This window comes from Thalassophryne amazonica, chromosome 11 (assembly GCF_902500255.1).
Source record: "Thalassophryne amazonica chromosome 11, fThaAma1.1, whole genome shotgun sequence".
NCBI lineage: Eukaryota > Metazoa > Chordata > Actinopteri > Batrachoidiformes > Batrachoididae > Thalassophryne > Thalassophryne amazonica.
Genome location: NC_047113.1, coordinates 63,935,879 through 63,956,712, shown reverse-complemented (window position 1 = coordinate 63,956,712; position 20,834 = coordinate 63,935,879). Strand labels below are relative to the sequence as shown.

General features: G+C 40.0%; 1 protein-coding gene across 1 annotated transcript in view; it reads right to left on the bottom strand.

Moving 5' to 3' along the window:
- Positions 1-20,834, bottom strand: part of fgfrl1a (fibroblast growth factor receptor like 1a) — a 183,399-nt gene that overhangs the window by 119,296 nt on the left and 43,269 nt on the right. The window contains exon 3 of the mRNA XM_034181988.1: positions 4,984-5,256. Within this exon, the coding sequence (XP_034037879.1) occupies positions 4,984-5,256 (273 nt within the window). The remainder of the gene's footprint in view (positions 1-4,983; positions 5,257-20,834) is intronic.

The following is a 20,834-nucleotide window of genomic DNA, read 5'->3' as shown; positions in this document are numbered from 1 at the left end:
GTTGCTTTATGTGACATTTGGTTGTCTGTAGAAAGATAAATCCTTCTACAATGGTTTAAGATCCCTATTTTTATTTAGCATCCCTAATAAATTTTGGTCTAATCAAACACCAAAACCTCAACCAAACTGAAATACTGATTTCAATCAGTACTACATGTTACAGGTCATACCTCAGCCACCTTTTTTACAAGTGCTGTATAAATCAGTTCATTAGATTTTCAGTAATTCTCCTAATAATCCAAAAACAAGCTACCAAAGACAGACAGTGACACAATCAACTAACTTTGATTTTCTATTAAACTAACAGTGGCCAGTGAGAAACCCCTGAATGATTTTCTCATGTGGGTTTGGCCAATCCCTTGTTTCAGAACCGTGTGTGTGTGTGTGTGTGTGTGTGTGTGTGTGAGAGAGAGAGAGAGAGAGAGAGCAAGAGAAGGCTCAGCAGCTGTCTGCATGAATGACCAAAGGGGCAGCTGTTCTGTGCCCCCCGCCCAATGCCCCTGCCCTCTACATGCCCACTTGCCTTTGAAGTTCAAGACAAGACTTATTCAGTTGTGGATCCAAGATGGATAACGGTAAATAGTGCTGGAGTCCAAAACTAAATTTTTAAAAGACAAACTGTTTTATCAAAAGGGCCAATTAAATGAATTCTGTAACAGTAACCATGGCACATGTCTGCACTCAAACACACAATGCACAGTTAAAAACAAACTGACAATCTGACAGGTGTGACTTGAACAGAACAATGCAGTCAGTCCGACAGTAGAAATGTTCAACAAATTATCATTTAACTACAACTATTCTGGGTCTCATCGTTGCATTGCATTACATGGGAAAAGAAATTGGCATTGTATACCGGCCATCACCTGCCCTGGTCTATAAAAACAAACAAAACTAACAACAACACTGAAAAACTCATCAGTTAACCATTCATAACCAAACGAAGGAAGATTTTGTTGTCCACGTTGCTCTCACTGAACATATTTTGTGTCTTGTAAGAACTACATGTATTACAAGAGTTACTTCTGTCAGCTGAAATCCACCATGTTCTCTTGCACAGTATTTAGAGCTATTCGTGACAGTGTTACTAAAATCTTATCATGCTGTTCCAAACTTGCAAGCATGTGTAAAGCAGTAAATTAATTACTACAACTGACTGACATGTTGATACATTTTGATTAAATAATTGCTAAACTACTAAGTGAATAAAAAAAATCTTAAAAAATTGAAAGCTTAATTTTTTTAAAGTTTTCTGAGACAAGAGACTAAAAAATTGTTAAAGATCTGTTGATTTACTCATCTGAAAAACTATTTCAAATTATAAAAATATAATAATTTCATATCTGACCCACAGCTAACAGCTTAGTCTTGAATCCAAAATACTGTAACATCCCATAAACATCAGCTGTAGTTTTATCACAGCAACTTAACTGGTCTTTGAAGTACCGATGCTGGGCAGAGAGAAATGACTTAGTTGGATTCTCTGGAATGCTGTGCAGCTTTAATCTCCCTGTTGGCATCCACTCTACTGACTGAAACCTGACACACACACATACATACACACAGTGGCATGTTCACAAATACATGGAATGCAGACACACACAAACACAAGAGAGTGAGGACACAATCAAAACACACACACACACACACACACACACACACACACACACACACACACACACACACACACACACACACACACACACACACACACACACACCGGCTTGTATCAATACAGTCGCACCAACAAACTGTCCAACCTCTAGGTATTTTTATTGCACGTACAAGAGTCACACTTTGAGCCCCAGCATAGACAGAAGCACACACACCTGTGTTTGAGCGGCGAGGCCGTTGGGTCACAAACTAAACTTGTGGTGCACACACACAGAGTTTGCACAACAGAGAAAAACAAATAAAGATCTACAAGCAAAGACATACTGAGAGTAGACCGAGCCAAATGCATGCACACGCTGCAACAGAGACGGAACGAGAAAGTGTGAAAATGCAGGAATGTCCTTTACATTGTGATGTCAGGATAAAGACCCAACCGGTATCTAAGGACAAAGTCCAGTAGCTGAGAAAGAAAGAAAGAAAAAAATACTAAAGAAAGAAATAAAGAATTGATGATAAGATAAACGTACAGAAATCTGAACAAACTCTGATCTCTCAAACATACACATCTTGCGACTCCCTTAACTAATGCATTTTTCTTTGTAGCTTGACATACAAATCTTGCAGCAAAGTACAGTAAGTTCATTCAGTTCAGTAACATCAGCAGGTGTATGGTGAGATCACTGTTGATATGTACAGGGCCCGATTTGCAAGGAGTCCCAACCAAATCTAGCATACATATGTTTGTGGACACTGGAATTGTTCAGGCAAGGTCAAAGTTTAGTAATTCAGGTGAACATCAAGGTCGAAGGACAAAATTTCATTTGGACTAACCATGGTGCACTAATGTTGGATTCGTAAATTGCCCAGGTGACATCAGCCAAAAAATCTATTTTTCAGGTGAAGGTCAAGGGAACGAGGATCAAGGGTACTATTGTCTAGTCCGTGCAAACAATGACCCTGTTAAAGTAATTTCTCAATATACAAAGAAGGGAAGAGACATGCAAATGCGAAAAAGCTCTTGATTTCATTTTGAGGAAACTTAATTCTGTCTGTTTCTTGTTCACTGTCACCCAAGGAACAATTTTACTATTTTAAGAACAGAAATCAAAAAATGTTAATGTACTTAATACAAGACTGTAAGGTAGCTGTTCTGATCAGCTGTGATAAGACTAGTGTCATGTCCAGGGTGTACCCCACCTCATGCCCTATGACTGCTGGAATATCCTCCCCACATGACCCTTGACTGGAGTAACCAGATATAGAAAATGAATGAGTAAATGTTCTGATCAGTAAATTAATGATGTGCAATTTTATTCTGCAGTTGCTTCATTACAATGAAAATAAAATCATGCATTTGAAGCATTTTCAAAAAGAAGGAAAGAGGCATTGCAGCAATACGCTACGGCCACCACAGACCATTGCTCACACACACACACACACACACACACACACACACACACACACACACACACACACACACACACACACACACACACACACACACACACACACCTTCAACCGCTTAGTCCAATTAAGGGTCACGGGGGGCTGGAGTCATAGAGCGCGAGGCGGGATACACCCTGGACAGGATGCCAGTCTGTCCAGACCACTACCCCTTCCATTAAAAGTGCAAAAGACACTAGGGAAATTCTAAGGTAACAGAATTACAAGCAGACCTATTTTTTTAAAATGGTGAGCAAAATATGGCCAGATTTTGCTGTCATTGTAATTCTGTTACCAGTACAGCTCATACATGGAATTAAATTCCCTGCTCATTACCCACCATCCTCAGCTGGAACCCATACCTCCTTTCGGGGCCTATTCCAGTAGGAGACGACATGTATGGGCGGCCCCAGCAGCACCCAAAGGGTGCCACCTGGTGGGTGACAGCAACAACTCAGCTCAAGAACTAGGTACTGGGGCTCCCGGCCCTTATTCCAGATCCATGCAGACGCAGACTCAGCTGCCTCCTGGAGTTTGGTCACAGTGGCCCTCCTCAGCCTTGGGGGCACCCCAATGTCAGTCAAAAACCTGATGGTAGAGCGCCCCACAAAGCCTCGGCAGCCAACTTCTACTGGGTAGACAGAACACTTCCAACCTCGATCTTCACACTGTCCCTTAAGCTCACTGTACCATAGAATTACCCATCATGGTTATGCAACAGTCACATGTACTTCTGCACAAAAAGTACAGGTCAGATGTATTTCATATTTAGCTAGCCTCTGAGTCATGGACTGGGGGGGGGCACCTCTCCGAGCAGTCACTGGGCAAGAGGCGGGGCACACCCTGGGCTGGCCGCCAGTCTATCACAAGGTTGACACATATAAACAGACAAACACATTCACACCCAGCTACTGTCAATTTAGAGTCACCAGTTCACCAAACCTGCATGTCTTTGGAAGTGAGACCAGTCAGAGGACCTGGAGGGAACCCACACAAACACAGGAAGAACATGCAAACTCCAAACAGAATGGACCAGGTTGGAAATGAACACAGGACCTTCTCGCTACGAGTCAACAGCGTTAACCACAAAGCCATCACGCTGCTGTCAACAGTGATATTCAATTTATTATTTTTTTTTTAATTTGCTCTTTTGTTAAAAATCTAATATTATGTGATGCAGCCAGATCAGGTCAGAAGCGATTACAAAACCGCATGAATGAATTCACATAAACTACCTGGAAAATAGCTTAAAATAACTGTAAATGAATGAAAAGTCCACTGTTTTTATGGTCATGTACAATCATGGAAGCAAATCATATAACAATAGGGGCAGAGTTTCAGGAAAACATGATGGTGATCCAGGTTTCAGTAGCTACACGTTTCAGCAGACATGCAATTTACAAAAATCAGCATCTGCCTTTGGCGCATATGTATCATATCAGTCACTCTGCCCAGTACAGACAACAATATAACACCCAGAAAACAATGTTATGTTCTTCTTGGCTGAAATATGAAGCCAAGCTCCACTATGATTGAAGTGGCTATATAAAACGTATGAGACAAGTAACGCAACTGGCTGAGAGGATTAGAATTATTTACCACACCCTCTGATTTATAGCTCACTTTTGTCAGCCCATTTGTGCACAGCACTGTTGAACACATAAAGTAATGCAAGTACACTGAGAAGTACCAGTACAGTCCTTGTAACCAAGATCTATTGCTTTGTTATCATCATTCTGCAATGCCTCTAAAATGTTGAAATTATTACATTTGACAAACCAATCCTTAAGTCAAAACATTTTGTAAGTAAATTTGTTGTATGTGGGTTGATGAAATTGTGTGAGTGCAGTCTTTTCAATATTTACTCAATATGGAATATCAGTGTGTTACATCAGAAAAAGGTTTTGTTGTTTTTACAGCACTTACCTATAACAATGAGAGTATAGTTGATGTTCACGCTGCCAAACCCGTTTGTGGCTTTACAGATGTATGTCCCCGCATCATCGGGCTCCACTTCTTTAATACGCAGCACGTACTGCAAAACTCTGAACCGTGTCCAGCCACTATGGATATTGCGCCCATCTTTGGCCCACATGATGAGTGGAGGGGGGTCACTCTCCACAGGACAGGTCAGTTTCATGGTTCGACCAAGGCGGACGCACTGCCGATGGGATACTCGCTTTGACACTCTGGGTGGACCTTTAACAGTTGGAAAAAAATGGAAAAAATATTTTAAATATTAATAAATTGTAAAGATTATGAACCCATTGATATTTTCAATTAAACGATAAACCTCTTTCGGACTCTTGAGTCTTTCTTGAGACTCCTTAAATTTATTTTATGAAAACAGAATATGGTTGCTTTATCCTTCCAACAAAAATAAGACCAAATATTTGAGCAAAAATTGACATTCTTGCAGAACCAGTGACAAATAACTCACAGTTTGAAAGTTTGATGATCATCCAGACATGAAGACAAGCATTTATCACTTCAGATAAGTGCTGTAGATTAATATGTTCAGTCAGAAGAAAAATAAACATCGAACTGGGAGTGTTAAAGCCAATACAAGGAAGCTAACATGCTTAAAATCCTGTTTGTCAGAAAACCAAAAACCGGGAGGCAAACATTTTTAAAAATCATTATTTTTTGTATGTATGACACAAGTTTACTTAATATTCCCTGTTTTAACCTTCTCAGATTTGTAGTTTTTCTGTTGACTAGTTACTCAAAATAAGAAAGTGAAAAATGTTAGCTGGTTAAGAGAAACTGTGATTGCCATTATATACTATTTTGACTAACAAGCATTTAATCTATAAAATAAAATTATTAACAGACAACTAAATGAGAGTAATATGCAGATGTAACTCTATTTCAAACTGGGTACAAAAACTAAGATTATGAGTTATAAGATTACAAAAAAATATGCTATGTGTCATTCGTACTCCAAATAATACTACCTTCCTGATGAAGATTTACCCTTCATTCTTTGATACATCAAACACTGGGGCTGAACTTGAGATACCGTTTTTAAGGCTAAGAATGTAGCTAAGTTTTTTATGTCTACAATGACATTACATTGGAGATATCTCATAAAACTGCACTTATATAAGTGCATTTTATTAAAAAACAACCACCTTTCTTTGATTACAAACATTTTGACCTCACACCGTGGCTAAAAGTTCTAGTCATTTCCCTACATAAATGCAGTATAATGAGAGTACTGTACAGTGTAAAACATCAAATTTTATTAAGTATATTGTATCCTAGCTGATAGACGTGTTGGGAGTTCTAGGCATTATGCGAGAAATACGAGTATGTCAGTATTAATTTCAGTTTTACAGGATACACTTCCATCTCCAGGTTTATTGGATAAGACTGGAGAAATAGCCAAGTATTGCATAAAACCATGAACCTTTATACTGGCTGAAATGTATAATAGTAGGGATTGCCAATGGAAATTTTACTTGAAATATTCATTGGGATAAAGAGACTCGAACCTTGTCACGGGCCCCTGATTTTTCCACATACAAATATCTAATGTCAAAGAGTTGGCTTATGGGCGACTGCTTCCTGATGAAAACAGAAGCTGAAGCTTGTTTGGCTCATTTGAAACACGACTATGCTAAATATGCAAGCAAGCTGTCTTGGAAACCATTACAGAAAATAGTCTAGATGTGCTAGATTGCTAGCCCATGTGGGCACTGGGTGTCGTGTCGAAGTTCACAAATTTTTAATCCAATGAAACAGGTGGTTGAAGATTACTCCACTTAATATTTTTACTTCCTGGGTCAATTCATTGATCGTGGCAGTTTCACTGAAATCAACACACATTTCTGCTGATATTTTTGTGACAACAAATAGAATACACAAAGAACAAACGCAAAGCCCAGCCGGTGACTTCATTGTAAAATGAGATGTTCGGGTTAAGACAGAAAATCAGGCATGACCTTGAGTGCTCGGTAGCCAGTCTACTATGAAACTACACACTAGCAAAACAGAGTGGGTGGAAAAGCAGCCTGATTGACTGTGAAAGGTGGGAGGAAATTAGAGTGGTGGAGACAAGTGGGGGCAAAAGGAGAGGGGAGGGGACATAAGTGGGATGAGGAGGAGTTGGAAGGAATGTAGATAGAAAAAAGGGAGTGAATTAAGAGAATCAGGAGTGATGGAATTTAAGGAGTAAGCAAATGAAATATGTTCAACTCAGAGAGGAGCACAAGGAAAAGACACATGGAGAAAGAAGTAGGACTGCAGGAGATAGCTGGGTTCACTGCAGATATACTTTATGTCTCTAACCTCTCAGAAGTCCTTTTGACGTAAAACAATACACTAAAAATAGTATTAAAAACACTTGTAAGTCTGTCTGGTACCGTACAAACGTGTCTAGAAAAGGCAATTATATGGAGCTCCTTAAGGTCCTGCCCTGTAGTTTAAGTGAAGGACAAGGGGTGGTTCCCGATAACAATGGTAAGACTGATTAAGGCTTATCCAGCTAAATACATACAACTGATAAAGACTTGACAAATATGTAAACACTTCCTCAAATATAAACATCTGAGGTGTGTGTCATTTATTATCCCTTTTGCGTGATAATTGCTTATCATCCATCAGCACCACCTCGTTCCAGATTCGATCTAAGGACACCTTTAAGGTGCTCTTGACAAAGACTCAGCAGACTGTTGTAGACTGACATTATTTTAGTGCTTATGCACCGCTTTGGATTATAGAGTTAAGCTTTGATGTTTTTGTGTGGTGCGGAAAAGATTAACTGGGACTGAGTCACAGATTCACAGGGGAAGAATAAGTGGTTACAACCAGGGAAATAATGGTTAATCCAGGTTGGAAAGTTTAGTTTGGATATGGCCTCATGGGAAGAATACTGTAAGAGGTTATGACTAAAGTAATAATGGTTAATCCAGGCAGAGAAGGAGCAAAGTGGGCCTAAAAGAGAGGAGATCATGTCAAAAGCCTCCGTGCGGCTTTCCATGACAAAATCTCTTGTTAAAAGTGAAATCTGCCAGAAAATGGCTGATGTCCAGCTCTTGTGATAACCAGAGAAAGAGCACACGACGGTCTCGTATCCACAGAGCCATCCATTTAGAAATGATCCAGTGGTTTGTGCCGCGACGTCGTAGCTCGGAGCGCGGCGCACCGACCGTCCTTAAAGGGGTCCTTAAAGCTGTAGTTAAAGTCCTTATTCTCTGTGAAGCCTGTAAAATTTTCATCGAAAGCCAGATAAATTTTTCGAATGGTTTCCAGGTGCCAGTCTCTAACAGCTTCTGAAAAAATTCTGATGGAAAAAAGTCCTTTTCATTCCGCCATTTCCAGACAATGAAAATCCGACGAGGGGGCGGGACCACTCCTTCCACAAGGCGTGCTCACAGGCGAATGACGTCACCGACAGGCGTGGAAAAACTCACGCATGCGCACAAGGGTTCAAACATGTCTGACGTAAAAACATATGAATGAAATCCATATAGTTTTTGAAAAAAATAAAAAGGACCGTTACTTTATGGACAGACCTTGTATACACACACACACACACACCTGCTCCTAACTGGCAATTAGGATGGGTAAAAATGCAGTAAACACATTTCATTGTGCAGGGAACATGTTCCTATGTGCATATGACAATAAACTCCTTTTTCAATCCTTGAAAATATATATATATATATATGGTTATGTCGTGGCAGTTATGGTCTATATCTATATGGTCTATTTTCCCTGATTTGCCGTTATTATTTTCTCTCCAGATAATCTTGTTGACCCTTTTATTTTATTTTTTTACACATTAAAAACAAAAAACAGACAAATAATATTTTTTATAATATTCAAATAAAAGATACTGCCAATATGATCAAAATGATCCTTCTCTGGGTGTAGGAGCAAAGGTTTGGGTTACCTAGGGAAAAATTACAACATACAATGACACACTGGGAAACACTATTTCCCAGCATGCCATGTGAGAGTCAAAGGCCACCGCTAGGTATATATGTTACTGAAATGCAGCAATAGCTCTTGTAAAAAACACAGAAAATGTGGGTGCTGACAAAAAGAGAAACTCAAAGTACAGACTTTTTCCCCGAAATAAAACTAAACGACCTTGGATTGCCATCCAGTTGTAGATTGGACAGATTAATAAGGTGAATAGTATAAATAAAGATGAAGAAGTTGGCAAAGATTAAAAACACAGCAGTTCCAGTAGCTGTCTAAGTTTCTTCTGTTACGATGCTAGTTGTTTTAACAAGAGAGCAGGCGCTGGACACAATGATGGATGGATGGAGGTGAAATGTGTGAAAAAGACATTAGTCACGCAGAGGTATTCACAAGAGCCTCGGCTCACCTCTCCTCATTCTTGGATGGGGAAATGTGTTCATACTGCTGGATGGCTTTCTCATCAGGAGCCTGACAGCTTGCTCTTTTCTCCTGCTTGCTTCCCTCCATTCTCTGTCTTTCATATGCTTTTTTACACAATCTCTCGATATAAAGACTATTATGCATGACTCTGTATGCCTGAGATGCTTCTAGAAGTCTACAGTATGGATCCTTTCTCCACCAAATTTGGTGTGCTGATGGCTTTGGTCAATGGGCTCTATGTGGCCATATTCCAAAATATGGCTTATTGCGTAGTTAACAAAATATTCACATTTCTACCATTTATTAGACTAAGTGGGTTTAGAAAATTCATGCACGAATGGATTCACATTTCTTCTTCTATTTACCGTTTAATCCACAGACAGTCATACCGTGGTTATAAATACTGTGGCAGTGCTTACTTTGCCTATGTCCCAGCCAACCCATAAATGAGTAAAGAGGTGGCGCGTGGGCAAGTCCGTGCGTGACCTGAGTGGGAGGAATGAAGCCTGAAACACCCCCGTCTCAGAGTTACCAACCAAGCTAAAGCTAACAGGCCAACCTTAGTTGGGGTGCTTTATTAAAGCATAGTTGGGGGAATGGGTGGTTGTTGTCACAGCGGGTGATTTGGGCATTAAAAAACTATGACTGACTTAACTTCATCACTATCCATGAACTAACTGGACCCATCTTCATCAAACTACCAATAGCTGCTAAAATGCCAACACCACTAACATACAAAATTAAATAACATGAAAATTGCAATCAACAGAAATACTGGAGCACAGACTTCTTAGATGATCCACGATGACAATTAACTGCACAACCCATATTACTATAGATAAATTCTCACAAAGGATAGGCACAATCCTCTACAACAGCTAACAGCCACAACTAGCAGAATCTGGTAGCATTTTCCATTTCCAGGTTTGATGACCAAAGATTGGGGCTTTCTGTATATCACAAATGTCTACATAATCTCACACTGCTAATTTAAACATATACGAGGGCTGTCCGTAAAGTATAGGTCCTTTTTATTTTTTTCAAAAACTATATGGATTTCATTCATATGTTTTTACGTCAGACATGCTTGCACCCTCGTGCGCATGCGTGAGTTTTTCCATGCCTGTCGGTGACGTCATTCGCCTGTGAGCACTCCTTGTGGGAGGAGTCGTCCAGCCCCTCGTCGGAATTCCTTTGTCTGAGAAGTTGCTGAGAGACTGGCGCTTTGTTTGATCAAAATTTTTTCTAAACCTGTGAGACACATCGAAGTGGACATGGTTCGAAAAATTAAGCTGGTTTTCAGTGAAAATTTTAACAGCTGATGAGAGATTTTGAGGTGATTCTGTCGCTTTAAGGACTTTTCACGGTGCGAGACATCGCTCAGCGCTCTCAGGCAGCGTCATCAGCCTGTTTCAAGCTTAAAACCTCCACATTTCAGGCTCTATTAATCCAGGACGTCGTGAGAGAACAGAGAAGTTTCAGAAGAATTCGGTTTCAGCATTTTATCCGGATATTCCACTGTTAAAGGATATTTTTTTAATGAAAGACGTGCGGACGGGTCCGCGCGTCGGGACGCAGCCGACGCGGTGCGGCGGCACAGGAAAAACACCTCCGTGTTGATAACCATTTGTTAAAATCCAGTTGGCTTTTGATGGCTTTCAGTGGAGTGAGCAGTGATGCCGGTAACGCGTTACTTAGTAACGTGTTACTCTAATCTGACCACTTTTTTTAGTAACGAGTAATCTAACGCGTTAATCTTTCCAAATCAGTAATCAGATTAAAGTTACTTCTCCATGTCACTGTGCGTTACTATTATTTTTCATTGTGGGTCGATAGCAGCATTAAACTTGGTCTGTGGGCAGGGGGTTGGGGTTCGACTGAACGTCCCACTTTAAGCGAGCTGTGAGCTTTGCATCCACGTTTTTTTGCAGCTGCTCGACTCGTCCTCACCTCTTAAAGCGCGGTGATCAGCACACCTGCACTGAGCTTTACAAAGACATTTTTCTACTTTTTTTCCTCCTTTATTTAGAGCTGAGCTGAGCCGCTCAGTATCTGGTCGTTAAAAACAGCTGATCCTCCGCGACGTGTCAACAACTAACACTATTTTCCACTCAAATGCACCTAAACTCTCTTTCTGAGGACCACATGATGTGAAAACGCAATAAAACTTTCTTACCTGTAAATCTGGTCATGTTTTCTGCATAAATAAATGTAATCCATTCTTTGTGCTCAAACGCCAAAGCAGGGGCGAATCCAGATGGAATGGGGGCGTGGGGCAAGGATGTGCCCCCCTCACAACACCCCTAGATTAAAGGTCCAGTTTTGAAGCCGTTTTTTACTACAACTACTAATATTGCTTAAAATAATAATAATTTCGACAAGTAAAATGTTTAGAGAGAATTTAAATGTTAGAAAAATGTTAGAATTTAATAGTTACATTTATAAAAAATGCAGGTTCGAAATTGCAAATTTTACTGTTACAGTGCTGTCAACAGTTAAATATGAGGTCAAGAAAGAGGTCTTTATTTTACTTTTTATAAAACAAGTATTTATTTTCATTGAAGTCAAGAAAGGGTGACTATAAAGTGAATTTTGGCAAAACAGGTATCACTGTCATGTTGAGGTGGCAGAGGGTTGTTGTCGGCAGCTGGGAAAAGTAACTAAAAAAGTAACTAGTAATCTAACTTAGTTACTTTTACAATTGAGTAATCAGTAAAGTAACTAAGTTACTTTTTCAAGGAGTAATCAGTAATCAGTAATTGGATTACTTTTTCAAAGTAACTGTGGCAACACTGGGAGTGAGTATATGAGAAATTGTTTATCAGCTGGAGATGTTCCAACTTGTCCTCAAGGCTTCCAACAGAGGTGTTTTTCCTGTGGCGGAGCGTCGCGGCGGCTGCGAGCCGACGCTGCAATCCGCCCGCACGTCTTTCATTAAAAAAATCTCCTTTAACAGTGGAATATCCGGATAAAATGATGAAACCGACTTCTTCTGAAACTTCTCTGTTCTCTCACGACGTCCTGGATCAACAGAGCCTGAAATGTGGAGGTTTTAAGCTTGAAACAGGCTGATGACGCCGCCTGAGAGCGCTGCGCGACGTCTCGCACCGTGAAAAGTCCTTAAAGCGACAGAATCACCTCAAATTTTCACTGAAGACCAGCTTAATTTTTCGAACCATGTCCACTTCGATGTGTCTCACAGATTTAGAAAAAATTTTGATCAAACAAAGCGCCAGTCTCTCAGCAACTTCTCAGACAAAGGAATTCCGACGAGGGGCTGGACGACTCCTCCCACAAGGAGTACTCACAGGCGAATGACGTCACCGACAGGCGTGGAAAAACTCACGCATGCGCACGAGGGTTCAAGCATGTCTGACGTAAAAACATATGAATGAAATCCATATAGTTTTTGAAAAAAATAAAAAGGACCTATACTTTACGGACAGACCTCGTATATTCATCTTGGTTTGCTTCTGTTATTGCCCACAATGAAACTTCCTTTCTATGTTAGTCTACATCCCTATTTTTCTTTCTTTCTGTACATTTTTCACCCTGTACCAGTAGATTCCTTTTTATATATATTTTGTTTCCCCGTAAACTTTATCCATCCTTGTCCCTCGCTCTGACAGATTGAAATCTCATTCCCTTGAATTCTTACATCTTTCCTGCTTCCTTTCTTGCCGTCTATCCGTCCTCTCTCTTTCCCCCTCACCACTCACTCCTTTCCTCTCACTCTCTCTTTATCCGACTCCTACCTCTCGCTCTCATTTTTCTCTCAATGCACTGTCCCCTTCGCTCACTGCAGCATCTTTTCTTTCTTTCCTGAGTGATTTAATGCTCCCTTGCCTTCCGTTTGAATAATAGCCCTGTTTCTGATCTTCACACACACAAAATTTAGGCTCTTCCCCAGAGGAAGAGAGCAGCAGGACCTCGAACTGAACCTCTCAACTTTCGACAGTTAACCTCTCATACACTTTCCCTCCTTGCCTCACTGATGAAGGGAACACAGAGCAGCAGTCTCCTTTCCTCCCCTCCTTCCCGTGTTCTCCAGCCCACAACTGAAATCTTTTTAAATCGGTCTCTTGGGGGTGAAACTGAAACGAGTAAAAAAAAAAAAAAATCTATTCTTCTCTTCACCAGACAAGGGGTCACTCTATGTGTGTGTTTGTGCGCGCATGTGCATATGGGTTGTTTCGAACATAGAGCTGCTGAAACTATAGGAATGTTAAGAAAAGTGCTGCAAAATCACTGCAACAATTTGAGACAATTACACTGATGCATGTGTGTCAGTCCATCGCTGTGTGTCACAACTCTCAGGCAGTCTGTCTGTAGGCTTTTTTGTGTATGTGGGAGGACAGAAAATTGCAGGCCTTTATATCCAAAGTCTGTTTAGACCATTTGGGGCTGATGGTGCTACCTTTCCTCCAACTACATGGCTCTGCAAAACAATCTAAAGCACCTTGAAGACTGCCGACGTGCACGTACGCACACACTCGACCTCACACACTCCTTCCCCCTTAAATGGCAGCCAGGAGGGACTGTGTAGGTAGGCTGGATGTGAATGTCTGGTTCTGCAGTGTAATGACAGGAAAATGGAGCCCACATCAGACACACATGACTCCCACAGATGTAGAAACCTCCATCTCAGCATCTACACATCGTCTGTATGGAAGGATGGAGACTGAATGGCCAAATACAGCACAGCGTAAATTCAGCTCATAGGTTCAAGTCTTTACCGAAGCCAAAACACACTGATTTTTAATTGGAAACCCATCTAAGTTTCTATGCATAAAGGTTATATATATATATATATATATATATATATATATATATATATATATATATATATATATATATATATATATATATATATATATATATATATATATATATATATATATGTTCAGAGTAGTCATGCATGTAAAAAGAACAGTAGGGGTGTAACTACAAAAATCACGGTTCAATACGTACCTCGGTTTTGAGGTCACGGTTCGGTTCGTTTTCAGTACAGTATGGGCACAAATTGTAAAACCTGAATTTGCTTGTTGTTGAAACCAACAATTTATTGTAACATTATACAAACTTGAAAAGAAAATAACTGCAAAGTAATGCTTAGTAATAAGTTAAATAAAATATTCTCAAATAAACAACAAATATGTCAACTGATGCTGTCAACTGATTTCCTGAAAGCTGCGCTCCTCATGCGGTGTGAATTCACACACACACACAGTGTAAATATAACGTATCGATAAATATATAATGGTATCGATATCGAAAAAAATCTTATCACTACCCATCCCTTATTATTTATGTTAAAATGTGTTAGTTATGCCAAAGACATTTAAAAACTCACAGAGATGCTTAAATGTAAAAAAAAAAAACGCTGTTTATAATATGACAAAATATAAAATTAGAAGAACAGAAAGTGCTTTAAAAACATGTTTAAAATTTTTGAAAAGGGTGTAAAATGTGTGAAAGAATAGAAAGTTATTTAATAAGATGTTTAAAATGTTTACAAAGGCTGTAAAATGTGTAAATGCATAGACAGTTCCTTAAAAACACAGAAATACTTTAAAAATGTATTTAAGATGTGTAAAAGAATAAAAAGAAACAAATGAAGATGTTGAAATTGTGTGTATGTGTGTCGCTTGGGGGGGGACCTCACTCTCCCACACTTTGTAAACCCCTGGCCTACACCAAACAGAGTTACCACGCTGTTTGTGAATTAAGTCCAACACGTATACAGAAACTTGAAAATGTCTAGGTATCCATCTGCTGACTTGTGGAATGAAAATTGGCTGTCAGAGTGAAGATTTGTTGTAAATTCAATGGTGGCCTTTAACTGTGACATACAACTTATGACTTATTATTTCAATATATGAAATCATTTTGTTGTGGTTCAATAACTTTACACAGTGTACTAAATATTCTGATGCAACAACATTGGTTCACTGGCATTTATTTTGGAATATATTTTAAATTCTGTACTAAAAATTCAGCATGGCAGGTTAGTGGTTAGCACCGTTGTCTCACAGTGAGACGGCCCAGGGCTAAAATCCAGCCTCTCTGTGTGGAGTGAGTTCCCCTCCGGCTTCCTCCCACTTCCAAAGATATTCAGGTCAAATTATTCAGAAACTCTAAAATTGGCCATAGGTGTGAGCGACAATGAATTTGTGTATAGGTTTGCTGACCCTGCAATAGACTGGTGGCCTGTCCAGGATTTACCCTGCCTTTCACCCAATGAGCACTGGGATGGGCTCCAGCCCACCTGTGATCCTTAACAGCACTAAGAGGGTTGAGAAAATGAATCAATGAAATTTAGGGGTGCCGATAATTCTGTCCAGGACTCTACCTAGAGGATGTCTATATCCTTGGCATTAGCACAAAACAGAGGCACTGGGTATTAATTTAACTGAATTTATTATTACAGCACCAAATAACAAAATAAGTTGCACCAAGGGAAGTTTATGGATGTTTTTTTAAATGAATTTATGATATAAAGGACAATGTTTACAAGATTTATCTTCTTTTGTTCCTTGTTCATGGAAATTTTTGTTCATGAAAAAAATAAAGTAAAGTAAGGCCCTACACACAAGCAAGATTTAGACATTACCCACTCCATGAGCAAACACACTGGCCAAAGTGGTAAAGACAAACTCTTTTATTACAAGAAGAGACTTCAAGCAGACCAAGCTCAGCAGGTTGCCCATTTGCTTTGACAACGAATAACGTTAATGGGCTGATCTTCTAATGGTGGTGAAATAATATGAAAATTAAGTTGCCAAAAATCCTTGGAGATTTTCCACACAGTTTTCATGCAGAGTCAAACAGCATCAAACAGTCCTTTTTACACTTTTTCCCCCTTTAACCTTCCATTCGAGAAAACAAATCCTGAGGTGGGTTCAGTACATGTCCCAAGTATAATACTAGGGATAAAACAAAATGATTACTTTGATGACAGAGTAATAATGTAATCTGTTCTATGAACAGAATTATTATTAGAAAATGTCAGGCTCACTTAAAAAGTGCCAAAAATATTAATATGATAGTGAAATGAAACTGGAAAGAAGCAAATAACTATATTTCAAACATGAGTAATATTCACACATTTTCTGTGAAAAATTATTTAAATTGGAGATGTTTTTCTGTTCATCGACTGATCAATTAATCTTTTCAGCTGTACATGGATGGATAGACTGGATGGACTGCATTTATATAGTGCTTTCCCATCTGAATCAGAAGCTCAAAGCACTTTGCAATGATGCCTCACATTCACCCATTCACACAGACATACTCACATAAAACATCAAAATTTATTTATTTTTTATTCATGTGTGGACACATAAAATATCACCAAGCAGCAGATTAATCAAAGTGATTGTCTCAGTTAATCTGGTCAAATCTGAATCCGGGTTTGTGTATTATAACCATTCCAAACTAGATTTTAATGCACATTTGTCATACTATCTCCTGAAATTCAATGTAATCTACAGTTTATACACATCTAGTGGTATGACTATTCAATAGTTTTGTCTGTCTCTACAAAATCACTCTACAGTCATTAATTTTAATGCTGCAGAAATGTAAGAATCGAATAGATGCAAATTATTTCAGTGGATACAGAGGTTTTTCTTGCTGAGGTCAAAGTTACAGGTTTATTTTACCATTGCATTTTCACATGATAACATCAGCAGACATTAGTGTGAACTCATAACTGTACCATTTGTTTTGGTATCCAGTACTACATAGTTTTGTGACACTGGCAAGCTACTGCCAGCCAAAATCCAAACAATGTGCTGTTGGTTCAAATCAAACTCAATAATGTGTTTCCCAGATTTTTTTCCTTTAGTGAAATTTAATCAGACCTTGAGAAAATAAAATATCAATGCTATAATTTGCTGACATTTTATGATGTGTAAAATCTTTAAAAAGAGCACAACAAACCCTGATGGTTGATAATAATAGCAGGAGTGGTTTCTTGAAAACCACCAAAAGAAAGTATTGATCATTGTACCTAGGTCATAAGAAATGCACTGTTGTTTTTTGAAGTGCTGAGAAAAATAACTGAAAATTTCTGATATTGCATATTTTGGCAACGTGGGGCAGCTGAGACGGGCCTTTATGTTTTGGTTTGGATCATGATCTTTCAATGCCCACAATGTTCCACAGGTCTTAAAACTAGATGGGTCTGTAGAGTCCAACACAGCATTGTTGTTGGCAGGAAAGTAAGACTGGAGAGAGAGCGAGTGCGAAGGAATGCTTTTGACGGCAAACCCTTAACAGCAGGACACAGTGCTGATATACCACATGAGGTAAAGGTGTGCCAACTGTACAGTGAACCACAATCTGCACAGATTTACGTATGCAGTTATTCACTTCAGTCACTTCAGCTCTCATGAAGCTATCATGAGTATGACTGCACTGCTCAATTAAATCTAGAAAATTATGACTAAAAAATTAATGTATCCCAGTCACCATAGGGTGAGAGGCAGCATACACCCTGGAAAGGACATCAATCCATTGCAGGGTCACATACAGATGGACAAACTCAGTCGCATACACACCTACGGTCAATTAAAGTTTCCAGTCCACTTAACACGCATGTCTTTGGAAGTGGGAGGAAGCCGGCACACCTGGAGAAAACCCACTCAAACACAGGGAGAGCATTCAAACTCAGCACAGAAAGTAATCTTCGTGAGGTGAGGCAACAGTGCTACCAAGCCACCGTGCCGCCATTTTGGGGATATGTAAAAATCTAAATAAATGGTCACAGTAGGCTTTATGGTCATTTTGTACATATCCCCACCATTTTCAGAGCCCGTAAGTACTAAAGAGCTTTCATGTGAAGTCACTATTCATAGTGGAGCTGTGCAATACCATGACCCCCCCCCGCACTGTTGTTATAAGGCAGTCAGATAGACAGTTAGGTCGACCGGAGGTGCGAAAATTCCACTTTGTGCCATATTTTGGTGTTTGGCACTTCAGCTAATGTGGTGTATTTTTTTCAATCAGCACTCCCGATGGTCTTTTAATATTTCAGACCAAGAAAATACAAAGTCATACTGAGTTTTCACAAAAAACATTTTCCAGTAGTGGCTTTACATGTACTGGGGAAATTTGAGTCGCATGCAGTTATGGTTCCACATCTTGATTGTTTCACTTTACCTCCATTGTGGTGGTGTAAAGTGATGAAATTACACAAATTGCCACTGTCCAAACACTTATGGACTCAACTGTAAAACATTTGGTTAAAGACTAATAGGAACAATTGCAAGTGGCACTTACTGCAAAAACAATTGGGTCTCACCTGGCCTCCCTGGTTGAAATGAGGTGGAACACCACAGCATGTGACTCAAATTTCCCCAGTACATGTAACTCCATGACTGAGTTTTTGTGAAAATCAAGTATGTTTTTGCATTTTCTTGGTCTGAAATACTAAAATACCTGTAGGAGTGTTGATCGCAAAAAACACCACACTTGCTGAAGTGCTGCTTTATCATGTTTCATCTTTGTGTGACTTTTCATCTTTACACCATCACTAGAAGTGGTTAATCAAACAAATCTGTTAATCCTTTTCACGCCCTACACACACACAAACGATATGCTTTAGCTGCGCTGGCACTTGCATGACTTTCATGCACGCACTTGCACACGTCGTCGTGACGTTCCCACCTGCTGTGTTCCCAGCTGGACGCCGTGCTTTGTTTTACCGCCTGCCACGCGCTCTACGCTGGACACTACGTATGTAAAATAATTATTTCATCGCAGATTAATCATTTTCTCTGCAAGTTGTCTGTTGAAAATGGCTCTAATCGCTTCCTGAATCACAGAGGACCGCTCCAGTAGCACCATTCACTTGCACGCTGAATGAGCTGAAGAAGGCATTTTAAGCCATCTAAAAAGGTAATTATTTGTCATGTTTACATTGTCATGGCTTGGCAAAACAGTTGCATGTTCTTTCCTTCTTGAATGCAGCTGTAAAAGTATGTTTATGATAGATTTAACATCTCGTTATAATCCTTCAGACGAGAATTGCGCTCTGATGTGATCCGCTGATGCACCACTCGCTCTGTTCACTTCTTTACTCCACTTGATGAGCTGCACGTTGTGTTGGTGAGCAGATCGCACCACGTAGCATGACATTTAGGACCCCTTCACACATAGTGCAAATATGTACAACTCAGGGTGACATCCATTGGAGCAGCTCATATGAGCGAACCACGAAACATTGCGCTGATGGGCAGGTGTGGCGCAGCTGCTGTGAAGAAAAATAAAAAAATACATGCTGTGACGGTTTTGTGCACGTGGGAACACAGCAGCTACTGTAAAAATAAAAAATAAAAATTACACTAATCGACCAAATTCGCACTATGTGTGAAGGGGCCCTTATGCGTGAAGGATTTTCAATTCAATTCAAGGATTCAAAGGATTCAAAAGAATTTTATTGTCATATGCACAAAGGAACATGTTCCCTGCACAATGAATTGTGTCTACTGCATTTAACCCATCCTAATTGCCAGTTAGGAGCAGAAGTCACCATAAGGCGCCCGGGGACCAGCTCTAGATGTACATCCCTGCTTTAGGTCACAGCAGGGCTGAGCAAACCATGACCGACCCAAAGACAAACAACACACACGTAACAGACATAAGCCGGCCTGGCACATAAACACATAGAAAAAAGCACACACAAGGTAAGGAAGAGAAAAAAACCCTCAAGGTCGCTGCCTTCAAGAAGCCACAACAATGAGGAAAAAACTCTTATCAGCACAGAGAACAGTAAACACACAGACAAACAAGAACACAGGACGACAGCCGAGATTTGAAAGTCCAGTTTATCAGAACACTCCGGTAGCAGCCCTTTTTGGCGCTAAACAACAGCCATGACTGAATCCTGGAAGGGAGGGGGGTTCTCTGAGCAGTCCACTGTTCACAGTCAACGTCAGAGCTGGAGAAGCTGAGGGAGGGGGAAACCAGGGAAGCGAGGCTGGAGTGTTTAATCTTCTTGGAGGTTTTTTATCGCAGCGGCCTTGAAGTGCAGCTGTCTTGGGGAAGCCAAATGATGTCTGATTAGCAGATGCCTGAAAGATTCCACAGTTCTGAGAACAAAGTGGCTCTCAGTGCATCTGAATGTAGAAAGGAGATATGGTCATTTACTGACGGTCAAGGCGGTTTTCCAGCGCTGCAATCCTCCCAGAGATGGTTTCCAACGTGCGGTTAACACCCGCCGACTGAGCAGTCACTGTCCTTCCAATCGAATCAATCAAGTGGGGCAATCTGGATGGTCCAATTAAAACAGCCTCCAATTTTTTAATTTTCCAGTAAACCAGCGCTATGCCTGCGCCACACAGCAGAAAGCCGGTCACTCCCAAGCCAAATAGATACACATCTTCGACGTCCTCCACAGACAGAGTGTAAAGGCACAT